The sequence below is a fragment of the Marmota flaviventris genome, chromosome 11, assembly GCF_047511675.1.
Source record: "Marmota flaviventris isolate mMarFla1 chromosome 11, mMarFla1.hap1, whole genome shotgun sequence".
In the NCBI taxonomy this organism is placed as follows: domain Eukaryota; kingdom Metazoa; phylum Chordata; class Mammalia; order Rodentia; family Sciuridae; genus Marmota; species Marmota flaviventris.
Window position 1 is genome coordinate 44134022 of NC_092508.1, and position 16365 is coordinate 44150386.

The 16365-nt window shown below is 35.7% G+C and overlaps 1 protein-coding gene across 1 annotated transcript in view; it reads left to right on the top strand.

Annotated features, from left to right (window-relative positions):
* The window catches only part of Hibch (3-hydroxyisobutyryl-CoA hydrolase), a 77868-nt gene extending 61637 nt beyond the window's left edge, over nt 1-16231 (top strand). Inside the window, exons 10-14 of the mRNA XM_027924974.2 lie at nt 208-266; nt 1012-1093; nt 10111-10230; nt 12939-12972; nt 15896-16231. Coding sequence (XP_027780775.1) covers nt 208-266; nt 1012-1093; nt 10111-10230; nt 12939-12972; nt 15896-16011 — 411 coding nt within the window. The 3' untranslated portion in view covers nt 16012-16231. The remainder of the gene's footprint in view (nt 1-207; nt 267-1011; nt 1094-10110; nt 10231-12938; nt 12973-15895) is intronic.
* Nucleotides 16232-16365: the final 134 nt, after the last annotated feature.

Below are 16365 nucleotides of genomic sequence, written 5' to 3' on the forward strand. Positions count from 1 at the left end.
AGTTTGTTCCTGCTTGAGTGGCTCATGATTTGTGCCCAGCCAGACTGCGGCAACATACCATCTGCATTTTGAGCACATAATGGTAGGTATTTGAGATTGTTAGATATAATTTGACTGAACGTAATTATTTGTCACAAATATATCATTAAAATGTAATTTTTATGGATTTAAAAAAATTTTGAATTCAAATTATTTCTTTTCAAACAGTCCAAGATTGATCAAGACAAGTCTTTTATTCTTGAGGAACACCTGGACAAAATAAACAGGTACTTTAAAAGACATCTTAATTATATTTATTCCTTTGGGAAAACTATTAAATTGAATTTTCTAACATTGTAATTATGTTGTATTTGGCAATATACTTAATTCTATGATCATATAGCGTGATGTGTACTTTTATTTTCACTTAAATTTGAAAGTAACTTCTTGCCCATCTCTTTTAGAGGGAAATAATCATTTATCTTTAACTAATCTTCCATGCTAATTTAGTTTAATTCAAAGTCCTTTTTTAAAAAAACTGGGGAAGAAAGGCTAGAAAATAATAATTGAACTAACTTATCTTTTATCTTTGTAAAATCATCTTCTTTGAAGGTCTTATTAAAGCATCCAGCAAAAGGTTTTATAGGAGAAATCTGTCTGAAAGATTTGAGAAATTGACAGACTGGCCTAAGGAAATAAGAAGAAAACTATTGGAAAATAATAAATCCATCTCTTCATTTTACAAGCTTCAGGTTTTCTTTAGTTGAAATATTTATTTACATATAAGTACTATGGATGTAAGAAAGCAAATGAAAAGAGAAGATTTAGGTTTTGTTTTGCACTAATGATGGTAGACTGTGAAACCCTTACCCAGGGGAGTAATAATTCTGTTTCGTTATCCTATAAAATAGGTTAAGAAACTCTTCATTATTGCAATGGGTCTGGGGGAAGCTTGTTTTCAGATTCTTGGTTATTCTGGAAATGGGAAATCACTTGCATATATATTGGTGAAAATATGTTTCCTTTTTTTAGATGTTTTTCAGCCAACACTGTGGAACAGATCATTGAAAATTTACAGCAAGATGGTTCACCTTTTGCCCTGGAGCAGTTGAAGGTAATCTATGGATTCTTTCTTCTCTGATATGGTGAAGTCTTAGAGTGCGGAAGTCTCTCTGAGGGGTGTCAGTGGTCTGTGGTGGTCGTAACCTAAGGCCTGGGAAGCAGTTCTAGTAAACATTGGCCTGCTCTTGAGGGCAAAGTCAAGCTGGGATTATATCCTTTGAATGTAACAGATAGGGATTTTTGTAACCCTGTTTCATTTCCAAGAAGTCCCCCTTGTCCTATGGGAGTTTTTAGGAAGATTTTTATCATAAAGATTTTTATCCCATTTCTGATGATGAGACTACCAGGCTCTCCAAAATAAATAGTCACCTGATGATATTTTGAAATTATGATATTAATTGATGAATTCTGTTTAATATGAAGTATTTTTTAAGCAAGAGGTTTAATGGAAATGTGATCCTATTTAAACTAGTAAGAGATTATATTTATTTATAATAGCTAAGTCTTAAGTAGTATTTCTGAGTTAAGGACTCTGATTTTTCTATAGAATAACTGATAATAGAAGAAAAGCTATTTTTATATAAATGTGTACACAACTGAGTTTAGCCTGCAGCCAACACAGACTTTATATGTGAAGGTTCGGCTATGTGAGAAATCCTAAGGGAGTTTGAATTAAAGAGACAGACTCTAATTACCTTTAAACCAGCTCCAGGACCGCTAGCCTCTAGCTACCCATTAAAGTAGCGAGGTTTACTGAAGAGGCTAGCAAGAGAGAGAGAACACGCTAGGGAGTGCACTTTTATTGGGGAACAAAAAATTCTGCCTCCCATACAATGAAGGGGGGCAGTGTCCCAAGGTCAGGTGAGACGATTGGGTCTTTAGGGGCTGAGGTCAGGCATGCCTCCACTGAAACTCTATTAGATAAATTAAACAACTCTGACTTTCACTGTCCCTGTGGTTGCTGGCAATAATCCTACTCTACTTTGAACTTCTGTGAATTTTAGTGCTCATGTAATTGAAATCACATAGAACTTTTCCTTTGGAATTCCTTATCACTTGGAATTTTGTCCTCAAGCTTTATCCATATAGTGACAGGTGCCAGCCAGAATTTCCTTCTTTTTGAAGGCTGAATATCACTGCATTGCATGGTTATATTACATTTTGTTTACATTTTTTGGCTATTGTGAACAATACTCTTGTGAACATGGGTGTCTCTCTTTGAGGCCATGTTTTTAATCTTTTGGATATGTACCCATATGGATTATAGGGTAATTCTGTTTTTAATGTTTCAGGGAGTAACTGTACTATTTTCCATATAGCTGTTTCATTTTATGTTGCTACCAACAGTATAAGGGCTCCATTTTCTCCAGATCCTCACCAACACTTGTTATTTTTGACATCCCAATGGCTACCAATGTTAATATTTATGAGATGATAGCTCATTGTAGTTTTTTTCTTTTAAGTTGTAATTGGATACAATACCCTTTATTTTATTTATTTATATGTGGTGCTGAGGATCGAACCCAGGGCCTTACGCGTGCTAGGCGAGTGCTCTACTGCTGAGCCACACACAACCCCAGCCCACTCATTGTAGTTTTGATTTGAATTTTCCTAATGATTAGTGTTCTTAAATGTCTTTCCATATATTTGTTGATATACAAATATATGTTTTCTTTGGATAAATTTCAAGTCTTCTGCCAATTTTTAAATTGTGTTTTCAGAGTTTTTTTGTGTTGACTTATTGAAAGGGCTCCTTGCCCCACCCTCCCACCTCTTTTGGCCAAGCACTCTACCACTGAGCTAAATCCCCAGCTCAAAACTCCCTCTTCTTTTTGAATCTCCCATTTCTGATGATGAGACTACCAGGCTCTCCAAAATAAAGAAGGTTCTTCAAGTATCCATTTGCAGTGTAAACAAAGGAGCACACAAAGAAGAAAATCGTAATTTTTCTTCCTACCCTTAAGCCCTTGGTAAGAACACTAAGCCAAGGAAGGAGATCTAAATGGACAACCAATCCTTAGGAGAGCTAGGCTCTATGAAGTCCATGGCCAGAGAGTCAGAGAAACAAGAACAGGGAACAATAGGTTCTGTTTATATCCAGGAAGATGGTCCTGAGTGAATGGCCAAGGAAACCAGTTATCTTTGACTCATTTAATTGTATTCTCTGTTGTTGATAGGGGATGGCCTATTGTGTGAAGGCTTAGAGAGAGGGCATATAAGTTGCTCTTAACTTCACATATGGTGTGAATCTACATCATGTACAACCAGAGAAATGAAAAGTTATGTTCCATTTGTGTGCAATGAATCGAAATGCATTCTGCTGTCATGTGTAACTAATTAGAACAAATTTTAAAAACAAGATAACTTGTGATTCTTCTTTCTAGTTAGCAATGTGAGATTATGTATTTGTTTAAAAATACCCATTTTGTGAATAGTAAATGATACACAATTTTGTTCCCAAAGAAGTTGGCATACAGGGCTATGAGAGGACTCTAAAGGATTTATGCACCAAAAACAGGAGAAGGGATAGGAAAACTAAGAGTGATAGCCCAAACATAGATTTTTAAAAAGAGCAAAATACTAAAAAGAGAAATTCAACCTGAAGGTTTCATTCATCTTTTTATAAACTTTGAGAATTATTCATAAAATATACTGTTTCAACATAAAGTGGTAGGCTTTCATTCATGAAGAATTAACTGTGAAAGGAACTTTTCTTTTGCTGTAAACAAGTAGAAAACTGGACAAAATATATGAAACAACTACCTATGTCCCTGAGGGAAGGGAAAAAAGGTTTTATTGGCTTTCTTTGTGGAGGAATTTCCAGAATATTCATCTGTATGTGTTTTAGGTAAAACTCCACAAGACCAAGGGAAGAGTCACAGGAAAGCAGTGGTCTGAATAAGGAACAATGCTCATTCAGGTCTGGGTTGAATTCACTTTCCTATCAGCCAGACAGCTCACACCTGATTGAACACTAAAGCGAAGGCTACTCTAAAGTCCTCAGGTAATTCAGTGAGGGAAAGATGGTCTTTTCAACAAATGGTTCTATAATGATTAGATATCCATATGCAAGGGAAAAAAGAACTTGACTCTTATCTTAGACCACATGCATTTCAAAATGGATTATATATCCGAATGTAAATGCTATGGCTCACCACTTAAAAAAGAAAGCAGAAATGAATTCTGTTGTGAATTTGGCTTAGCCAAGATAGATAGATATATATATATATATATATATATATATATATATATATATATATATATATGGATCATCTTACCAACTTATTTATTTTTTCTGTTCATTCTTTTTCTGATATTAATCAGAAAATCCAGCTGTACTGGAGATTGAACTCAAGGCCTTACACATCTAGACAAATGCTTTATCACTGAGTTACATCCCCACCCCTAGTAAGATGATCTTTAATATAATTAAATACTTTTGCTCTTTAGAAGATACTGTCAATAAAATGAACATAATTTCAACATACATTTCTGGTGAATGGACTTTAATTCACTATATAAAGATAAGAATATAAACAGCTTCTGTGAATATTTTTGTATGTCTTTTGGTAGCAAAGTCATCAAATATGCATACATTTTTATTACTGTCAAATAATTTCCTAATATGATTATACATTTACTTTTGAGCATTGGTTGGTTCTACAGCCTTATCAACTCATGACATTATTTCTTTTTCATTTAGTCATTCTCTGTGACTTGCCTTTTCTCTCTCTCTCTCTTTTATTTTTTATTTCTTATAATTTTTTTTTAGCTGTAGATGGATACAATAACTTTACTTATTTTTATGTGGTGCTGAGGATCGAACCCATCGCTTCACACATGCAAGGCAAGCGCTCTACCACTGAGCTATAACCCCAACCCTCTCTCTCTCTTAAATAGTGCCATATGATGAACAGAAACTGTTAATTTTAGTATTAATCCAACTTATCCTTAAAGATAAAAATCTTTAAGAACATTTCTTAAAAGAAAAAAAATCTTTAAGAACATTAAAATTGTTGATTACTATAGGTTTTCTTTTATGTTCTGTTTAAGAAATCATGGCCATCTCTGTAAGCTTTTATATTAATAGATGTGTTACTAAGGCTTCAGGATCCTCAAGAACATTGGAATCTAAAAGGCAATATAGGTCATTGTCTTCTATATCAAGAGTCCCCAAGAATACCCCCAAGTTTGGCTATCTGCTAGAAGGATTCTGGAGACTTCCGTGTAGTTGTACTCATGTTATGATAATATACAAAGGAAAATCTGCAAAGGGAAAGGCACATGGGGTGAAATCTGGAAGAAACCAGGTGCAAGCTTCCAAGAGTCCTCTTTCACTGGAGTGACACAGGACTTACATAATTCCTCTAGCACCTGGTTGAGACAAGTCTTGTGAAGTACTTTACAGACTTGGTGTACAAGGCTTTCCCTAGGGACTAGACCTGTAGGCACTGTGCCTAGCACACACCAAAATTCCAGACTTCCAAGGGGAAAGCAGAATGTTGAGTCTTCAATTCCACAGATAAGGTGTGGTATTTAGGTGCATTAATTTCTCTTAGTGATGATGTAACTTTCTTTGTAGAGGACTTGCATTTGCATCATGCAGTGAATTTATTCCTAGATATTTAAATGGTTTCAATGTAAATGGTATCATTCTAAAAATTCATTTTTTATTTGTTGATATGTAGACATAAAATTGAAATTGAATTTTGTATGTTGACCTTATATCAGTGACTTGTCTAGACTCATTGAGTCATTTATAGTTTGCAGATTACTTTGAATTATTTGTACATATACTTTCCTTCTTCACGTTTTTCCCTTTCTCCTCCTTTGGTTCTTTTTTCTCTTCCTGTCACTCTCTCCTTATTCTGACTGCCTGTCCCCACACACTGCCCCAACTTCCTACACTGCTTCAACACCTCTAGCAAAATGTTCAGTAGAAGTGATGAGATGATAGTCATCTTTGTCTTATTCCCAATCTCGGGAAAAAAAAATCTTTAGGAACATTAAAATCATTGACTACTATAGGTTTTCTATGGAATTTTTCTTTAAATCAATATAAGGAAGTTCTTTCTAGTCTTAATCACCTAAAAGGTTTTTTGGTGATTATTGGTTTGAATAAAGGTTGGATTTTATCATTAATACTTTTTTGCAGCTATTGGGATGATCAGATGATTTTAAAAAATTTTGTCTGTAATATAGTATGTTAAAAGTAATTATTCTTTTTCTTAATGGTGCTGGGGATTGAACTATTTTAAATGCATTTTAAAAAGTAAAATGATCGAGATATACATGAATTCCAAAGTTTAGAATTCTGTGTTAGGATTCTTCAAAGAAACAGGACCAAAAGGAGATAGGTGTTTGTGTGTGTGTGTGTGTGTGTGTGTAATCTGTATAATTAATATATAAAAAGAGTTTTATAAGATATTGGGCTCAAGCAGTTATGGAGGATGAGAAGTTCCATATTTTGTTGTCTGCAAACTGAACACCCAGGAGAGCCAGTGCTAGAGTTTGAAAGCCTGAGAGGAGAAGAGTCTAAATTTAAAAAGCCTGAGAAGATTAATATCCCAGCATAAGGAATCAGGCAGAGAGAGAAGCCTAACCCATCTTTCTCTACCTTTTTTGTTTTCTTCAGTCTCTGAGTGGATTGGATTTATCCACTCATATTAGGAAGGGTCTTCTGCTTTGCTCAGTCCACCAATTCAAATGCTCATCTCATCCAGAAACATTCTCACAGACATTCCCAGGAATTAGTGTTTAATCCAAAATCTGGTCATCCCTTGAGACAGTCAAGTTGACATTTAAAATTAACTATAACAGATTCTTTCTTTGAGGATTAACTCTAGACTTTTTCCTTATTTATTAATGGAAAAACCTGAACATTTTCTAAGTTCACATAGTGAAAGAAAAAATAGGGGCATACCTATATACGTCTTCAGTCAACCCCAAGACCTACTTGATAAAATGTTTTAATTGTGTTAATAGATGTACTGAATATTCTAGTTTTATATCAGCCCTTATTGCACATAATTTTTCTATTGACAGTGCATGTCACAAGATGTGTTATTGGGTTTTCTAAGACGGGGGGAGGAGGAAAGACAACATCTTGAGTTTTTCTATTGTTGAATTTTGATAAGTCTTGAAAGAAGGGTTCTTATCCAGCAGGCAGTGGTTATAGTGACACAATGCTCCTCGAGAGCAAGGACCATGTCCTGTTTATTATTGTCTCCTCAGAAGTAGACACTTCTACTCCTCAGAGTAGACTCTAATGATCTGAAATTAAAATGTGAATCATTTTGATAAAAGTAAAGGAAAAAAGAAGTTGGTTCCTTGATGTACAGGAGACAATCTTTAATGGGTCAGATAAATTGATTAGAACACTGACCAGTATTTTACAATGAGTAGAAACATGTTCACTAGGTTGTGTGGGTACAGAATTGCATCAATACACATTTCTGGCATAGCCAAAGATGCAAGTCCTAATTGTTCATCAAAATTTTCAGAATAGTCTGTACTAACAAATCCATGGCTGATTTGACTCTCTTCATCTTTCTTTGATTCTAATACATTTCTCACTTCTCTGCCAAGGGAAAAGTCCCCATCTGTGTGCTCATTCCATCTTTTCCTTCCTGTGTAGGAACTAATTGCATCAGTCATTTCCTCCTTTCAGTATCTTCAGGTTTACTGTCTTGAGTTATTGGCACATTTTCTTATGCCATTATTTTCAAAGCTTTTCTACTCTTAAACAAGTTAAAATGCCTTTCTTTGACACTGTCTTCCTTACTTTGTCTTCCACCATCAAAATTACATGAGTTTTTGGTCGTTTCTGTTCATTACCTGATGTGATATCCTTTTTCTTTTTGAATTCTCTGCAGCTTTTGACAATCTTGACTACTTTTATAGCCTTGTATAGTAGGAATTGGAGTTAATACCTTTGGGTTTGGTTCCTAACTCACTTTCTATGTCACCTTGGACAGATTCATATCAGGGTTTGGTTTCCTCATTCCTCATCTTTCCCATCTCCTTTCCCAAAGTGTAATGAAACATATTAACATACTTCCCTAAGAGCTATGGGGATGTGCTCAGTACATCCTTATTCTACTGTGTTTCTGATGCATTGCAGTACCCTTATTGCCATGCCATTTACAAGGCAAGTGGTAGTATTAGCCTTATTTTTACAAATGAGGAGACTAAGGTCAGTCATCTAGGAAGTGGTAGAGCTGGGATTCCAACTTAGAGCTCTGTGGTCCTAGAGCCTAACCCCAAGCCTCAATGTTAAATTGCTAGCATACTAAGAATAGTTAAACCCTTAGGTTGTCAGTATGCCAGTTTTTTCTTATGCAGTATCAGTATTACAGAAATATTTTTCAATAGTCAATATTTCATAAAATGTCTAACAGCTTTTTGGATGAAGCATTTCCCCTCATTTTTTCATGTGTGGGTGACAAATAAATGGGGCCCTTAGTGCCTTTCTTATGGAATATACTTCCTCAGCCAACTGAGGAAGTATAACAAAAGACAGATTTTTGCAATTTGCAAAATCAAAATGGAAACCATAAGCAGTGAGCTCTTACAGTTTTGCTGAGGAATAACTGTGGGCTCACATACTACAATGTTGTTGATGAGGGAGTTGTGGTTTCACTGACCTGTAGACAAAAAAGCCAGAAGGTGGCTTTTCCCTTCAGTATAATTTTCAGCATTATGAATAAAGTTCTTCCAAGTACTCACTTCCAGGTACTCACAACAATATATGGGTATTGATCCTACTAAAGAAAACTAGTAGATTTGTCAACAAAATGGACCCATTGTCTGCTTGCCAAAGGAGAGGCCTCCTGGCACAGCATACAGACTGCTGTGAGGTATTATCCTTATGCCCTGTGACTAGAAAGGCAGGAACAGGCAGTAGGAGTAAGTGGGATGATGTCCACAAAGCACCTAGCTCAGAAGGGTGAGTTCCCTTGAAGAACCAGTTTCTTAAAATCCCTTAATCATTTTATTTCTGTCCTATCCACTTTTCTTTTCTTCTACTCTTTTCTCCCCTCCCCTCCTCAATTCTCTTCTCTTCCAGGAAGTATCAACTAGGTAATAGCTCTCTTGTCTTCTCTTCAGCAGCACTGTGGTTGTATGTAGGTCACTGATCTTTCCTGGACTTTTCTGTATGGTAGTCATCTACTTAAGCTCTGCCAACTGCTAGGTAAGATGCTGTCCTAGCCACTCAACTTGTTCTTTGAATCTGTTCGCCAGACTTAAGGATAATACAGAGAACATAGGCTCTTGAAGTGGGGAATTCTTTGAATTCACAAAATAAAGTTTAAACCTTTGAGCAATCATTGAACAATAAGCTGGAAACTATATGTTGCAATTATAAAGGAAAATGTAGGCATCGGGTGTCTCTGACAAGGAATGGACTCTTTCATCAGCCAGGTAGTTACGATTATGCTCATGCATTGGAACACTGGTAATAGCATCTCTAAATTCAGAACAAATGGCCTAGCATTGTAGTAAGAAGTCAGTCTATAATTCTTATTTTGTTATTAAAATACTATAGAAGAGTGCCTCATAGTAACTTGGATCATTCTGTCTTCTCTCTTCCAAGGTAAGTAGGTTTATTTACAGGTGAAGAGTTCAGATAAGACACTTCTAGAGTCACATAGTGGGAAGGAAAAGCTACTGCCTTTCTTAACTCCTTCACTTTCTTTACATTGTAAGAGAAAGTGTCCACTGAAAATATTACTACTTTGTAATATGCACATTAATTTTATTTAAGTATAATCACTGGTTGCTTAGTTGGGATCATAATTTATGCCAGGCAAACCCCAAAGGTACATTAAGTTGTAAGTATAGAATTTACCCCACTGTGGAATGATCCCTTTTTGTAACAGAACTTTTTTTTTTTTTTTTTTTTGGTGTTTTGGAAGGATTAGGCTAAGCCATAACCCTTTGTGAGTCTTTGGCATATGAATTAATGGGCATATTTTAATATGACTTGCATGGAAATTCTTCTGGCTTATTATAGACAATAAAGGAACTATTTGGCTACAACTTACAACTATGTTTTTTCCCCAAAAGGTGATTAATCAAATGTCTCCAACATCTCTAAAGATCACTCTAAGACACCTCATAAAGGGGTCTTCCCAGACCTTGAAGGATGTATTAACTGAGGAATATCGTATGAGTCAAGCATGTATGGTAAGAATTTTTTTTTTAAAATATGGTTTTCTAGTTAGGAAAGTAATATATGCTCATTGTGTAGAACATGTAAAATACAGAAAAAGATAAATAAGAAAATCAAAACTGCCTGTAAATTTACTCCATGAAAACAAACAGGCCAATTAATTTTAGGGTTGTGGAGGTATTGCTACCCAGATTATCATGAAGCCTTTATGACATAGCAGTTGCATTTGCATGTGTATAAAAAGGCCTCTGACCTCATGTGGAATTCAAAATGAAAACTGTCCATTTCTTAGGCAAGGTCTCTGTCACCTTGGGCAAGGAACATAAATGTTCTAAATCTGAATTCTTTCTCTGCAAAAATGAGGAATATTACTTATAAGCTGATATATGCATAAATGGAAAATATTAGTTTTGTTACATGTTTTAGTTGGTAGATTAACATTGAAAGTACTATTGTAAACATAGACAGCAATCAAAGGCAGTGTGATTATCATGAAATATTTCAGTCAGATTTTTTTTTCCATATAATAAACTTTATAAAGGCAGAATTGTCCCTTATGTTCAGAGGGCCCTTAAGTATCATATTATTTAGATTAATATAAACTTATGGTCAAGGGAATATTTAGTTTAATTACAGAAAGAAAGCAGACATGCCTAATGGATTTTAATGTCTTGAAATAGCTATTAAGACATCAAATTTGTTAATCTAATCAGAAATAAAGCTCTTTTTGACCATGTCTTAAAGTTACTTCTTGAGGAGGCAATGGTAGCTAAAGTCTATTGAGTGTAAATACTAAGGAGAAAAAAAAAAAAAACAGAAAATAGGATACAGAATTCAGAGCCATAGCGGGGGCTAAACTACAGATAGGTTAACCAGAGAATTGCTCTTTGAATGAAGACCCTAAAAGTAGTGAGCCATGTAGATTTCTGGAGGGAGAGCATCCCAGGCAGAGGGAACTGTACATACAAAGCTCTGAGGAGAGTGTACCTCCCTGTGCTAGGAAGAACAAGGAGGCCATGTGGGAGGGAGGGGTAATGTAGTAGTGAGTGAAAAATGAGGTCAGAGGCAATATTGTAGGGAAGGGTCTGGTGGAGCATACAGGAGCTTGAAGCTGTAAGATCTTTGACTTTTGTTCTGATTAAAATGGAAGCCACTAGATGGTTTTTAAGCAGAGGAGTGCCATGATCTTTAATAGAGCTCATCACTCAGGCTGATGCATTAAGCAGTGAGTGATAAGATCATCTAGAAATCAAGAGATCCCAGAACTGAGCCCTAGGGAACCCCCACCATTTTAAGGTGGGGTAGAGAGAGTGCAGTGGCACTGTCAAAGCATCTGGCAGATGAGCTTAGAAGTAAATCACCCTGAAACCATGTGTGATTTTGTCAAATCTTCAGAGTAGTGGTGGAAGAAGAAGTTAGAGTGCAGAAAGTGGAGAGGAAATGAGCAAATGAGATGTGAAAGTAGACACAATATGTGTATACAACTTTTTTTTATTATTATTATTGAAATAGAAATAGGTAGAAGCTAGGACTGTGAGGTTCATTTTGTAACACGGAATGGACTGGAACATGTTTGTAAATTGGGAATGATCCAGTTGAGAAAAATGGTTATATTGATGATACTAATAATAACTTATGAACACTTAGTATGTGTCAGGCCCTACTGGAATATGGATTAAAAGAATCCTGTGATGGGTGTATTGGTATTGCCATTTCATATAAGGAAACTGGGGTTTAGAGAAATTTCTAGGCAAGGTAACATGGTCACTGTGTAGTGGAACTAGGAAGTGACTTGAACTGCATACACTCACCCACTCAGTTATGCAGTTGCACTGGCAATGTAAAATACAGAAAAAGATAAATAAGAAAATAAAAACTGCCTATAAATCTACTCCATGAAAACAAACAGGCAGAGGAGTAGATGACTTTCTCAAGCAGACTTTTTGAGAAGGCAAAGGAGATGTGAACGGGAGTGTAGGGAAGGACTGACCTTGCGAGGAGAATGGTCCCTTTCTCCATAGTCATGAAAAAGAAGGCAGGTTCAGATGGCTGCAGTTGGCTATACATGTTTCAGTGGTGAGAACATAAGAATGTTCATTCATGAGGGCTTCTCTATTTTTAATAAAGTAGGAGGTTAGATCATTAGAGAATACTGTAAGAGGGTTCTCTAGGGGAAGAGGCAGAGAAAGCAATAAACAGTTTAAATTATTATTTTGGGGAACAGGGAAGAGATTGGATAGTTTTCCGTGCCTGTTTGAGAGTTGTGATCATGAATTTTAAACAAAACCACTTACAGTTGTATGATTTTTGTTCAGCTAGATTAAGCTGCTCAAATTCAGACAGAGGTAAGTGGTCGGGTTCTGCTGGTGCAGGGATTTTGCTAGAATAGTATAAAAGAGAGGACGTTTGAGGAAGATGAGGCATTTTCCAGGAAAAGTGACCTATGAATGGACTGGGGGGACTGGACTGTACGAAGAGCAATAGGAAGCCAGTGTAGGGGGAAGAGTTATGGAATCAGGGGACCTGAGGAAGACCAAGAGCATCACAGCAGTGAACAAAGTTTCACAAATAAAATTTGGAGATGATGATCAGAAAGTTGTCAGGCTCTAAATGTCATTGGTTTATGGTCATGGGAGAGGGAGGTTGCAGCGGCTGAAAAAGAGGCATAACCCAGGATAAGGATGCCTAGAAATCTCCTACATTAACCTCAATTTTCTTTCAGAGAGGTCATGACTTCCATGAAGGCGTTAGAGCTGGTAAGTAACAAATAGCTGTGTTTCCTTCTTAGATATCAGGGAAATAGGATTTGTGAGCATACAATGTTACTTAAAGTTGGTAGTTGTTTTATTAGTGAAAATTAAACTTTTGTAAAAATTGGCAAGTTATGTGTTTTTAAATATACTGGATATAAAGGGAAGTTCAGTCTTGAAACTAATATTGCTCTTAAAGTTCACCTAATTTGGTTACTTCTCCCTAATTTACATACAAGTAGTAATCCTGCTTTTACAGTCACATGGACTGCCTTATGAGCTTATAGACTCATCCTGCTGCTGACTCCTTGCAAAAGCCCTCAATTCTCCTTCCCTTCTTCCTCTTTTGTTACTGGCCTGGTTAAATTGGGCAGTGGTTGAATCCTACCATCTACTTTCCTTGCCTGTATCTGAGCAGTTAAACATTGCTGGAGAAAAAGCATTTGACGTTATACTTTCCATTTTTACTTCTCACATCTAAAGTCAGCATTTTTAGAAAAAGCAAGTAAAGTGATATTTTTTTCCCAACAAACTTGCCACAGTTCCTTTTATGAATAGCCCTCATCTTTCTAAGGAGTTTTTGTTTATTGTATAAAATGAATTTTTTCTCTGCATATATTTTGTACATCTAATTTTCTTATGCTTTTATTAATCATCTTGATATATAGACTCTAGATATACATTTTTATCTGAATAAAAGGTTATGTTCTCTGAACTCAAAGCTTTGGTAAAAACCAGTGACTATTGTAGAATTCTCTTCTTTTCTGGCATGATATAACATTATTAGAAATACGCACCAAGTACAAATCTGGTTGGAAGACAATGGAGTTGAGTCAGAGCAAATGGCTATGTTTTATAGAAATCAAGTACAACATGCGTTTTCCCCACTAATTCCTTGCCAGTTCTCACTGCATGGGATTAGTGCCTACATCTCTGATTTTAGGAGGACCTGTGTACTACCTTGGATTGTGTTGCTAAAGTAGTCATGATATATTATGATAGCTCTTCTTCAAAAAGGGAGGTATTATTTTTAGATAAATACTTGCAGTTATTTTAAGAAAAAAGTTGGAAGTCAAGCAGTGATATCTAGAGTTCTGATTCATAAAGCAAGTGATTATCAAGCTACTTTTCAAATGAGAGAAGGTGTGTTGCCTCTTCTTTAGCACAGCTTCTTTATTCAGAAAGCAATATTTATTCTGGCTAAAACTATTTCATGTTCTTGCTACAATTTTCTAACTATGTGTTAGCAAATTAGAAGAAATGAGTTAGCAAATTAAGAAAAGTTGCAAAAATTCTTACTCTTAACATCTAGAATAAACTTCTATCTAGTTATAGAAGGAAATAAAAATGGGTTATCTTAGTAGAGCTAAGTAGCTACCAAATGGAATTTAAACAGTATCTTAGGAGACCTTCTGAAAAAAACAATTGCCTATATGGCAAGAATTTCTTTCTATCCTAGGCAAAAATTTTTGTTAATTTGAAATAACACCCAGATTTGATTAGTATTCTCTTTTCTTTTGTCCTTCAGTGGAACTTCAAGGAGGGTAGGTAGTATTGGTCAGAAGACTCAAAAGTAGGCATCAGAACATCAGTGTTTAACATCACCACTGATCTGATTGCAGAATCCCAGACAGCCATACCTAACAGCCTCCAGCACAAACGGGGAGTGATGGTGCATGCCTGTCTGTAGTCCCAGCTACTCAGAAGGCTGGTTTGAGATCAGCCTGGGCAACACAGACACACCCCATCCTAAAACAAACAAAACAAACCTCCAAAAACAAAAGATTCTAACAAGGCTTCCAGTGTCCACATTTAATTGTATATAAAGCTTCCTTTTCTCCACCTACCAAGAGAAGCTTCTTCCTTGGTTCCCAGACTGCTTCTTTCATTAGCTTAAAAAATTAGTTTTTTCCAGTCTTTGTAGAGTTTGTATATTTAAATATTTCTATTATTCACCAGAATTATGAACTTTTTGAAATACTTTTTCTTTAATTGTAGATGGGCACAGTATATTTATTTTTATGTGGTACTGAGGATCGAACCCAGTGCCTCACGTGTGCCAGTTGAGCGCTCTACTACTAAGCCCCAGCCCCAACCCTAAATATGCACATTTTAAGCATAGTTGAAATTTGCTACCCCAACCATAAAATTAAAAAAAAAAATTTTTTTTTGTAGATTCACATCTAGTTGTAAGAAATAATGAAGAGATCCTGTATACCCTCTACCCAGTTTCCCAAACGAAAACATGTATAACTGTAATGTGTTGTCACAACCAGGAAGTAAACATGGCTCTTCTTATTTTTTAAGAAGAGGTTATAGATTGCCTCATCCTTACAGTCCTGTGGGGATATTATGTGGCTACACTAAGTGATGACCACACTGAAACAAGAGAAGAACAAGGCTTCATGATAACCTGACAGTGGTCTGATTTTTTTTTTTTTTAATTCAGAGCTATCTGAGCTAGTGGATTTAGCAGAATAGCAATGTCCACATTTAATTATGCATAAAGTTCTTTTCTCTCAACCTTAAGTAATTTTCCTCCCAAAACTAAGTGTGGTGGAGGTGAGGTGGCAGATCTGAGTCATTTGCTCTCCCTTGTCTTCCCTTTCAACCATACCAACACTAGTTTTATCTTCTTATTATTTTCTTGAAAGAGGAAAATGAATGTTTAAATCACTGAATTAGTTCAGGTGGCTTTATTAAATCTGCAGACATGAAGCTTAGTAGGTGAGAATATACCCACACCAGTCATCAAAGGTATATTGCTGTCCTTCCATATTCTCTGAGGGTTTAATTTAGAAGAAAAATGTACAAAAATATATACTGAAAGGAAACAATGTACTATAGCAAAATATGCCTACTACAAAACAGCTTCTATAAGTAATTAAATAGAAAGAAATATCCTAACATCTATGTCTTCTTTTGCCAGTTTTAGTTGATAAAGACCAGAGTCCAAAATGGAAACCAGCTAATCTAAAAGAAGTTACTGATGAAGATTTGGACAATTATTTTAAATCTCTGGGAAGCAATGATTTGAAATTTTGAGGTGACTGTTACTTTTAAAATTTATTTTGTAGCAGAGGTTGACAACTAAACACAGAAGCCCAGTCTGGCCTGCTGCCTCATTTTATGTAGTCTACAAACTAGAAGTGGTATCTTCATTTTTGAAGGGTTGGGAAAGGAAATAAAAAATTAATATTTCATGACTTCTGAAAATTACATGAAGTTCATGAGTGTCTACAAATAAAGTTTGATTGGAATATCACTGTGTTCATCTGCACGTATCATCCATGGCTGCTTTGATGTGAGTAGTTGCAGCAGAGATTGTATGGCTTGCAAAGCCTAAACTATTCACTCTCTGATCCTTGTCAGAAAAAGCTTACCAACCCCCGTTTTTCT